The sequence below is a fragment of the Postia placenta genome (genome assembly GCF_002117355.1).
Source record: "Postia placenta MAD-698-R-SB12 unplaced genomic scaffold POSPLAscaffold_6, whole genome shotgun sequence".
In the NCBI taxonomy this organism is placed as follows: domain Eukaryota; kingdom Fungi; phylum Basidiomycota; class Agaricomycetes; order Polyporales; family Adustoporiaceae; genus Rhodonia; species Rhodonia placenta.
This window is the reverse complement of record NW_020169837.1, coordinates 801191-811944: the sequence shown is the minus strand read 5'-3', so window position 1 is coordinate 811944 and position 10754 is coordinate 801191. Positions and strand designations below refer to the sequence as shown.

The 10754-nt window shown below is 62.6% G+C and overlaps 2 protein-coding genes across 2 annotated transcripts; both read left to right on the top strand.

Annotated features, from left to right (window-relative positions):
- Nucleotides 1–9: 9 nt before the first annotated feature.
- POSPLADRAFT_1142117 (glycosyltransferase family 15 protein) lies at nt 10–5602 on the top strand (the record flags this gene model as incomplete). Its single annotated transcript, XM_024485386.1, has 17 exons — nt 10–251; nt 316–455; nt 758–1266; nt 1415–1545; nt 1635–1912; nt 1981–2106; nt 2166–2218; nt 2349–2422; nt 3044–3113; nt 3168–3255; nt 3326–3771; nt 3987–4048; nt 4175–4235; nt 4531–4651; nt 4713–4769; nt 4844–4971; nt 5225–5602. Coding segments are annotated over 17 exons (2964 nt in total), but the record flags the coding sequence as incomplete, so codon positions are not given.
- Nucleotides 5603–9288: 3686 nt separating this feature from the next.
- On the top strand, nt 9289–10729 carry POSPLADRAFT_1106308 (hypothetical protein; the record flags this gene model as incomplete). Its single annotated transcript, XM_024483290.1, has 6 exons — nt 9289–9426; nt 9647–9729; nt 9907–9982; nt 10046–10328; nt 10385–10545; nt 10598–10729. Coding segments are annotated over 6 exons (873 nt in total), but the record flags the coding sequence as incomplete, so codon positions are not given.
- Nucleotides 10730–10754: the final 25 nt, after the last annotated feature.

Sequence of the window (10754 nt, the reverse complement as noted above, 5' to 3'; positions counted from 1 at the left end):
TCACCTCACGTCTCCCGTCTCACCGGCTGGGGAACGCCTCCCCCGCCGGCCGTGCTCACCGACTACTTGCACCCCGCGCCGCCCGCCAACGCGTCCGTCCGCGCCAACGCGACCCTGCTCATGCTCGCGCGCAACGCGGACACGGAGTCGGCCGTCCGGTCTGTGCGCGAGCTGGAGCAGTCGTTCAACCAGCGCTTCAACTATCCCTGGGTCTTCCTCAATGACGACGAGTTTTCCGACGACTTCAAGACGTGCGTCGCGTCGCGCGCTATCCCCCGGTCTCGCGTGCGCTGCCGCTGACCCCTCTCTCCGCAGGCGCATCTCAAATGTCGTCTCCGGCCCCGTCTCCTTCGGCCGCGTCCCCCGCGAGCACTGGGTCCAGCCCGCTTCCATAGACGAGGACCGCGCGCGTGCAGGCCGCGAAAAGATGGAAAAGGACGGGATCATCTACGGTGGTGCGTGCCCTCTCTCATTGCCCGCTTTCTTCACCCACGCTGAGCATCTCCCTGCCAGGCAGCCTCTCGTGAGCGCACCCGTCCTATCGGCCCCTCTTCGTCCTCACCTCTCCTGCAGCTACCGCAACATGTGCCGCTTCAACTCGGGCGTACGTTCCTCCCATCTCATCTCCTATCCATTCCGGACAGCACACACGCTGGCGCGGCGTCCGGAGTCTCTCCAACGCGCAGGATGTGACTCGTGCGTCCGCCGACGGGACGCCGTGCCTGCACGTTGCCTGCGCGCCATCCCCCCCGCAAAGTGTCAGCAAACGATTCTGCCCGGGCGCCGCACGCCCGAGCGTCCACACACGGCCCTGTCCCGCGCGCGGCTGCGGCACGACGCGGTCTGCGCAGCGGGGCGCACACCCCGCACGTCGTGCCGTCTGCGCCGTCTGTCCTGCGCCGGGTGTGCGCGCAGACTGATCCTCATCCTGCGCGATCCCGGTCGGCGCGGGCGTGCGGCCTCCGCCGGAAGGGCACAACACTAGAATCCTGCCTGCGCGGACGCGTGCACAGTGCCGACCGTGCACGCGTTGTGCCTCAAGTGAACGCGCGACAAATGCGCGATCTGTCCGTACCGCCGTATCGGCCCCTGGTCGCGGACAGTCACGCAGCTGACTCCCGACTGCCGGGATCCATCGCCCGCGCACATTCTTCTCCCGCCCGTGCGACGACCGTCTCTGTGCACGCCCGCCTCAGGCCCGTGGTCTGTCTGTCCACGCGCCGCACACCGCGCTCCATTCAGCCAAACGCGTCGCGACCAGAATTTGTGCGTCCGTTCCACCTCCTCCGCCGCGTTTCTCCACCTCCCCACCCAGCGCCACTGCACACCCGTTCGCGGGCTCTGTTTGAGCGCGGGTCTGCCTGGCCCGTCGCGCAGACGTCGGTCGCCGCTGCTGTCTTGCTCTTGCTCAAAGGCCGGAGCTGGACTTCCTGCCGCCATCACACTCAGATGGGCGCCGCGCAAGTCGTCAGCCGTGCCCAACGCGCAAGTCGACGGGGCGGAGGCGGCTGCGGTAGAGGCGTGCGCTCCCGGCCGCAGGCGTCCGTGCGCGGCAGACGGTCGATGTACAGTCGGACAGTCAATATGTACATGTATATCTTGCTCAGACAGTCTTTACACCCCCCGCTGTCTAGCCACCAGCCATCCCGCATCACCCGCCCATGTTCCGCACGCCCCGCGCCCACCTTGCGGCCGTCCTCCCTCCGCGGCGCGTCGTCCGCATCGTCGCAGCGCGACGACTTGACCAGGCGCTGCGACGACTTGACCAAGCGCGTTCGCCGGGACGTGCAGACGGCGAGACGCAAACGCCTGCAGACTGCACATCGCGGTGGTCAGCCTCTCCATCCAGACATCAATGCCCACCACTCACCGGTCGACACGGACGCAGGACGCGACGCTCGGCCGGCCGGCCGTCAGTTTGCACGCAACCGCGCACCATGGAATCTCAGCGGGCTACCGCCGACTGCGCGCCTCATTCAGTCTGCCCAACTGCCGCAGTGGTCCCTCGCGCTCCTGCACCAGCCGTCACCTGGACCGTCCTGCGCGATCGGTTGATGCACACTGCGCAAGGGAGTGGTGTGCGGCGCACCTGTCATGGCGTGCACGGTGAGTGGCGTAGTGCAGTGTTATAAACCACGACGGCGACTTACCGGGCCAGCATCCAGGCACCCAACACGATATGGCCGGGACGGGCGAGCGAGACAGCGGCCGGGGCACAGTGCAAATGACAGCAGAGCGGACGACGAGTCATAAATGATGCAGGCATTTCTGACGACACCCGCTTTTAATTCCTCGCACGCTCTCCCCTGTCGCCGTTCTCACGACTGCCGCCCGGACATCTCGCATAGGTTACCGCGTCGCTAGATGGTAACTACGCGTCCCGAAACCATGACGGCCACTCCCCGCGTCCCCAGGCCCGAATGTGAGCGGTCATTTTTGCCTGACGCCGCGCTGTGTGGGGATGCGCGGTCAGCGGTTAGTGGGATGCTCGAAACGAGGATGCAATGCAGAGCTTACCGTGGTAGAAGCGCGGGCGCAAGGGACAGCGCGAGGATGATGTGCAGGGGCGCGGACAGATGAGCAGAATGAATGCAAAGGGGACACACTGATGCCAGCCGTGCCGGCTGTGAGCTAATCCCGCGGCATCCTCTTGTGCCCGCGCTGTGCTCTGTCGAACAGCCGAGGTGAGCTCCCTCTCCCCGCTCTCGCGTAATCACGCGCGAACGCGTCGTTACGAGACCGCGCGTGCGAGATGCGGGATGGGCCTACCCACTCGACGGCCGGGGCCTTATGTGTGCCCTTGGCTTCACAAAGACGTTTGCGCTGGGTCCTGCGTTGTATGTGTTCGTTCATTTGATATGTTGCGTGCATCTCTCAGACGGATGGCGGCGTTGCGCACTTACACCCCCGGTCGCAAATGTGCATGTTTGCATCACTCGGTGCCTAGCTGAACGATCTGACGCGCACACGGCAGCCTGCGTCGCTTTGCGCGCCCGCACGCGGTCCAACTCCGGCATCGCCACCCTCCCGCTGTGCGCGCAAGACATCTTTCAGTAGCTACTGCTGTCGACCAAGACTCGCTCGCAGTAGCAATCAAACAGAGCGGGAGGTCAGTAGATAGCACATGAATGTCAGGAGCGGCATGGCTCACCAAGGTGTGCAGGGAGGAGACCGGTTGCACCAGACGAGAGTGTAGCGCAAGCGAGGCGGTAGCATACGTACGTACACCGGGCAACCGGGCGCCGTGCGCGCTATGTGAGCACACGCAGTCAGCGGTCAATGGGATGCTGTAATGTTTGCCTGATGGTGCGCTGTCCGGTGACAGTGCCGTACGCAATGGACGGCGGGCGGACTGAGAACATGGCGAAGTGCCCCGCGGCGCGCGCGACGACCGCGGACGTTGCAAAGGAGGAGTGGGTTGTGTGCGTGACAAGCGTCGCCGCAGCTGGGGCGTGCGGCTGCTGGAGGGTGTCGAGTGCAGCGCGTTTGGTCTGGGTGACAGCCATTACTGGCCCGCGCGTGCAGGACGCGCACTACTACATCCGGGACGAGCGTGTTGCGCAGGGCGTCAGGCCCGCGCATGCCGGACGGCGCGTGCAAGCCCGAGCAGTGGCTCCTGATGAGACCCGGTCGGGGATGACCACGACAGCGGGACTTTCAAGATCACGCCGTGCCAGACGTTCCGGCACCACGGCGCCATCCAGGGCCGCCTCAAGTCTCAAGTCTGCCACTCAGGATCGTCGACAGAGCGCTCCTGGGAGATGTGCACCGGTATGTTTTTCCCTTCGTGCGCTGCATCCATCCCCTCGGCCGCCCTCGCCGTCAGCTCAAGGTGTGCCCGCCCGCATCTTGTCAAGGCCCGCGAGCCCGTCGTTCACTCACGCTGCTGCTGCAGTTGCACACACGCCGCCCACGCGTATCGGTCAGGGGGCCGGCCTGCACTTCTTGTGCACATTGCGGCAGCATCTTCTGCCCTCATACTGCAGCCCTGTCTCAGCCCTACAAGCCCAGGACCTGCAGCCCGCACGCGCGCACGCATCTGCACCCCGTAAGCATGTTAATATACAATTTAGCTGCTTGCTTACACGCGCATCGGCATAACAAACAGAATCCGACGCAGACGGGCGGTACCTCTACGCAACACTCGCCGCCGTGTAAACCTCTGTTCCTGCAGCACTCTGTCCACGATACCTGCGCCCGTGCCCACATCCGCAATCTTCCAACCCAATCACACCGTCAGCACAGCGTCGACCATACCAACCTGCGGCCGCGCTCACCGTCGTGGCTCTTCACAGCCCTCCAACGTCGGCCCACATACCTGCAACATATGAACGTCAGTACACACAGCACGCGTAGGTCCCGTGGCCAGACACCCTCGACGCACATACCAGTCAATAGCGGCGAATTCACGGCCAGGAGATCACGACCCTCCATCCATCTCCAGCCCCTTTATATCCTTCCTTCCCGCATTGCGAACCCACGCACAGATGCTCCCTTCTCCGTGTCACGGCGCCCATCCCCGTCGCGTAGCTAACGCACCCACTCGCCTATCCTCCCGCAACACCCACGCCCGAGCTACGCGCATCTCCGCCGGAGCGCTCGCCCAGGCTTCTCGCGCGTCGCCGCGACGCCTTCCACCACCGAATGGGACGTGCATTCCGAATCCGCCACCGTGTTTTGCGCGCGCGATGCGCCTAGCCACCCGCCCGCAGAGCTCGGGCAGCACACAGCACACACGCCGGCGCCGCCCAACGCGCAGGATGTGACTCGTGCGTCCGCCGACGGGATGCCGTGCCTGCGCCATCCCCCCCGCCAAGTGTCAGCAAACGATTCTGCCCGCTAGCCCGGGCGCCGCACGCCCGAGCGTCCACACACGGCCCTGTCCCGCGCGCGGCTGCGGCACGATGCGGTCTGCGCAGCGGGGCGCACACCCCGCACGTTGTGCCGTCTGCGCCGTCTGTCCTGCACCAGGTGTGCGCGCAGACTGGTCCTCATCCTGCGCGATCCCGGTCGGCGCGGGCGTGCGGCCTCCGCCGGAAGGGCACAACATGCCCTGCCCAGCTGCGGCGGGTATGCACGCGTGCGGGCGAGCGAGAGCGCGCACGGCTATCGGCGGGGGGGGGGGGGAGTCGAGACCCCGTGGTAAATGTGAGCCGCGCGCGCACGCACATCTCGGCTGGGGTGCCCGCCAGAGCTTGCCGTGTGCTGCGACGGCGTATCGCAGCGAGGAGGATCCACCGGCCGCAAATGGCGTGCGTTTCGCATGTGCAAAGTGGACGGTCCCCCCAGCGACCTGCCCGCGAGGCCGGGGCCGCTCCCGGGAGAAAAAACATTCGAAGCCCACTACGACATTCGCGTGTGCTGCTACCGGTCGCCATGCCCGCCCGCGCGTGCAATGTCAGCAGGTGATCCCAACGGTTGGCCAGTCTGCGCGATAGGTGGCGTGCGAGCTTGCAAGCTCGCCCTCGCCCTCTACGATACTGGCACACAGCCCGCGAATCCGCACGCGTGCGAGCAAGACGGTGCCACGGCTATCAGCAGCGCGTGTCGAATCACCTGCGGGAAGCGATATTGCACCAGGGGCGCACCGGAATCACCTTAGGCGGCAGACGCGTTGGTTGTGGTCGACATGGGGACAGCTGATGACATGGTCAGACGGCGCGCAACCCCGGTTATGGTAGGGCGGCACCATGGCGGACATGCACGGATGTCGTTGAGAAGAAATACAGGGGGCGTACTCCTCCGTGCACGAGAGAGGCATTGCACACGGACGTCGAGCATGAGCCACGGAGGACAGCGCGCGGACTGCACGTCGCGACGTGCACAGACAGGCGTGCTCGGGCGCACGGATATCAGCAGCGGGAATCGCGACAGCATCTAGAAGTGGGATCACACCACGGGCGACAGTCTTGCACGCGCGCGCGCGCAAGGACAGGCCGCCTCCGCCCTCGTTTGGATTGCTGCGTCTGGACATCGCGGGCATGCAGCTCGCCGGATGGATGGTGACCGCGATACGCAGAACTGACGTTGAGGTGTTCTAGGTTGCCAGAGAGCCGGAGAAGGACCCGCGCTCGGTGCGGGGACAGACGTCTATGTGAAGACATGAGGAGGCGGGGCCCGACGGCGCGCTACCCCGGTCACGGCAGGCATTACGATGAGCCCACAGGTTCAGATGTGAACATATGGAGAGTACGGGATAGCGACGGGTGTGGCGCGTTCGTGTATCAGTACCAACGGGCTGCGCTGTGCTTAGAGATGATGGAATGTTGGGTCGCACAGAAATTTAACGCATTGAGCGGACACCCATGGAATGGCAGCTCGAGGTGGCGCACAACGAAGGACAACGCATAGACCAGCAGCAGCAAAATGACTGATTGAGCGAGCAGTACGAGCCATCTCGATGCCAGGTGCATGCACCAATGCCGGCTCCCGTCACTCCCCCACCAATGACATTTTGATTCGCTCCGGTCGCCCCCATGGTCGTGCGCTCTCCACCTGAGCAGTGTTTCATGCTCCACAGCCCGGTCAGTGTCTGCATCGTCGATGCGCGCACGCTCTCGCATCCTACTGATCGTGCCGCCAGCCCATCTCGGCAGCATCTCAGTGCGCGCTGCAAATGCATGCCGGCACGCGCGCGACTCGGATCATTCGTCCATCCTCGTCTCCATGCTCTCCCGCCAAGTGCGCTCCCTCGCTACGGGTGACGTCCACCACTATCTACCATCGCCGGTTGTTGATGGCGAGAATGACCGGACGTCCGGCCTAGGAAACACCTACGACGTTGGCCGCCGCACGACGTGACTGCCCGGGATGCGCACTCGGCGCGCTCCTTCAACAGCTCTCAGGGAGACACTCTGACAAGCAAGGTAAACACATTATTCATTTCTTGCATCGCTCATCGTCACGCCCCCCTCTTCTTCACGCTGTCTCTTCACGCCGTCTCTCCACAGCCCGCCGCTTCCGCCCCGCCCGCTCGCTCCCGGTCCTCAACAGACGCTCTGCCCGCCTCAGCCACCCCTCTGCTACTGTGCCCCGCCGTTGGTCTCGCGTTGTTGACCGTAGCGCATCGCTGACCTCACACACGATCCTCGTGTCCTCGCTAGCACACACGTCACAGCCCATTACTCACACGCCGAGATGGCATACCGGGCGCGCACGCACAAAACACAAAGTGCGGTGCGGACCCGACCTGCGCGCTGCCTGTGAAAGTGGGACGGCTGGTCAATATGACAAGACGCGGGTGCAGGCAGAGGAACAGTAGCCAGTCAGCACACGAGCATGACCCGACGCGCGCAAGATCACACCTGCTGTGGCGCAAGATGGCACCCACTGCACCCGCATGCCGGGTGGCTCACGCACGGACATCTGCAAATGCGCATGCACACTGACCCGTTGCTGGAGACGGATGGCACGGGCCGCGCGCAGCTTGGTCGTTGTGCTCTGCGGTACGTGCAACGTGCACGCATGTGCTGGTCGCCGGCGATTCAGCATGTGGGCACGGTCTGACGACGTCTCTGAGCATGTCCTCTGCGCTCGCACCAAGCCATTATACCGCCACGGGCATGCGGCAGTTCTGTCCAAGCGGGAGCCCTCACGCATGCATCCTTGGTCGCGCATTGCTCTCCACACCGTCGCCTTGCGCGCTCGCCTCTGCACCCGGCTCCCGCCCCACCGGACACCTGTGGTCTCAGCCTACATGGGAAAGCCTGAGTAATACATGTCGTAAATACAATTGTGCAATCACATTGCTGTTATGCCCCCACTCAACAGCCCCACGAGAAGCGGCCCTATAGAACACATCGGTGCACCTGGAAATTGTTGACCGGACGGCCGGCATACAAAGGTCAGCGGGCAGCATACCGGGGAGGACGCTGATGCGGCAGCATCGCGTACCCTTGAGCTTCGTGTCCGATTGCGAACACACTGGCCGCGGAAACAAATCAGCAAGAGAAACCAGCATGAGCGCAACGAGATGGTGTACCAGCTGCATGTAGAACCTGATGCGCGCTCGCGGCATCATGTGCGCCCACCCTGGACTGTCTCGTGCACAAGGCTAGAAGACGGCAACATCGTCAGCACTCCATGTGTCGGTGACCAAGACCACACAACATGACATACCTGGAGATACAAATTCTATCTCTGAATGGCTGTCCTGTCTGTGTCCTTTGCAAACAAGGTGGGCCGCAGGTTCTTGATTCTTGTGACGGGCAGACCTGATGCTGCGAGGATCAGCTGACGCGACGTGAACAGAACAACGGGAGCAAACCAGCGTACAAGTATGGTGAGGTTGCGCACCTGCTGAGGCGTAAGCCGGCATTTGCGCGCCGGTCGAGAAGGCAGAGGCTCAACGGAAGGAGATTTTGGCAAGCAAAAATCTCAGAGGGCACAATACAGTAACAACGAGGATTGTCCCTTGTTCTCACACTCCCACGATACGGGATGCAACCATCTATTTCTGATGTTGCTAGATTGATACGTTTTAGTCTGGGCCCATCACATCAGAGGTTCCACCCGCACTGCCTGACCAAAACCATATATAAGTGAAGTGTGAATTTATTCTGACGAGTCTCCCACCACTTCCCTTATTGTCACTTTGCAATTTTAGGTCCAGTGTTCATTCCTCGCGCTCCAAACAATGTTGACAGTGATGTCTCTGGCTTCTAGGTAAGTATACTCGTGGCCATCATTGTCTCATATTCCCTGTTACTAACGGGACCTTGCTATGATTCCTGCAATCAGCTGCTACTTCCATCATCTGAGAATATGAGAGCGGGGATGGTGATGAGACACACTGCGAGGTTGCGAGGGAGATATTGGAGTTGAATGACAGCGCGGCTACACTGTGGGCTGCGTCAGACGTGGGATGTCTTATGGCAACAGTAAGCTCAGGGCTTACCTTTTTTTGGTTGTACTGACCATCAAGCGGCGGCAGCGGCAACGAACAAAGCGTCGCTCACGCAGATCACGCGCGGCGCACGAGTCAGGTTGGCTGCCTGGGAGCGGAATGCGGACGCAAGACGTATTATGCCGTTGGGAGCGCGGGGTCGCACTGAGACGGTTCGAGGTGGCGAGCTGACCGGGCGCGGCATGTGGGCGTCCGGACATGGTAGGGAGCGGTCACGCACAAAATGCTGACCGGTTTTGCTGGCGCAAGGGTGAACGCGCACGCGCCGCGCTGTGCTCCCGGTCGGCACTGGTTTTGGTGGTCTGCGCCCTTGCCCCGTCGCGCGATGCGACAGCGATTTGGCGTAGAGCGTGGTGACCGGGGACAGCGCATGCTTGTGCGCGATGCACCAGCAACTTGGCGCGAAGTGTGGTGACTGGGCAGAGGCTCGTGCGTGCAAGATGGCGTCTGCTGGTGGCGGGATGACGGCGGGCATGGAGAAAGCAACGGGCAGGGGAGCGGGAGCATTAGTGGACAAGACTGTAACTTAGCAATATATTTTGTGGTAGCTGCCGCGCTGTATTCCCCTGCACTGCGCTCTCACTGCGCTTTATGTCCTTGCACTGCGCTCTCCCCCTCGCCGTGCTCTATGTCCTTTCCCTCTGCACTCTATGTCCTTTCCCTCACTGTGCTCTATGCCCTTTCACCAGCCCTATCTCTCGATTTTCATCCGGTCAGTTCTCTTCAGCTTCACGTGGTCAGCTCTCGCAACTCACCTGGCACGCATTCGCACCCGGCGTCAAGGCACGGCACAACAAGCCGCCAGAGATCTCGATCACGCGATCGTGCGCCATCGCGCGTCAGCCGTCCACAGCGAATGCGGCGGACCCCATCCCAGCAATCCATCTCCGCATTGATCTGTTGCCCCTCGATCTCCACATCTCGGCCTCCATCTCGCTCTAAATCTCACTCTCAGTCTCTCACCATCACAGCCCACAAAATATGTTTATCATTGTCCAAAGGCAGCGCTTCACGCAGATCTGTGTCCATCACGCCCAAAAGCTCGAGGAGCTCCGCCTTCTTGAAGATGCCCGCAGTGTGGATCGCAGACGGGGTGCCTGAACGGGGCCTGTGACGAAAGACGATTCACCCGTCAAACAGAAGCCTCCCCGCTCGGCTGTGAAGTCGCTGCAAGAGGAGCTCGACCACGGCTTCGCCTTCAGCAAAGCCACCAAGGAAGACTTTGAGACATCCACACCGTACCGGAAGCCTCCGCTACCGCCCGTTCACCCGTCGTCAAGTGCAAGCAAGGCCTCGCGTGCGAAGCATACCGTTACTTTCGCACCAGAGGTCCCGGAGCGGCGGTCGCCCCGCAAACCTGTCGATGTGCGCATGAGCATGGATGCCAGGGAAGATATCGCGCCGGAGGCGAATAAAGTCCCAGGTACGAGGCTGCTCGTGCTGGTGTGGTATTCAGAGCCTCAGTCGTGCTTGCATTAGCTCCGCGGAGCCCGATCCTCAAGAAGCCCACTCCGATCAAAAAGCTGCCCAGCGACACGGTATTCATGACCGCCGACAGCGGTCGAACGAATAAATACGATACGAAGGACAAGGCCGTCGGCGTGCAAGAGATCGTCGATGTCCTCCAAGATCTGCAAGAGGTAGAGAACCGCGACACGGCTGACGGGCCATCTCACTCACGATCTCGCGCAGGCCGTCATGCAGAAGATCGCCAGACGCTTCGAAGGCGTGCGAGACGACGTGCGCGCGGGGCGCGAGGCCATCCTCGCCGAGGCCGCAGCCGACCTGCTCGAGCTGCGCACCGAGAGGCGAGTGCATCTCCCCGCCCGCCGTCGCGTGCTGACGTCTG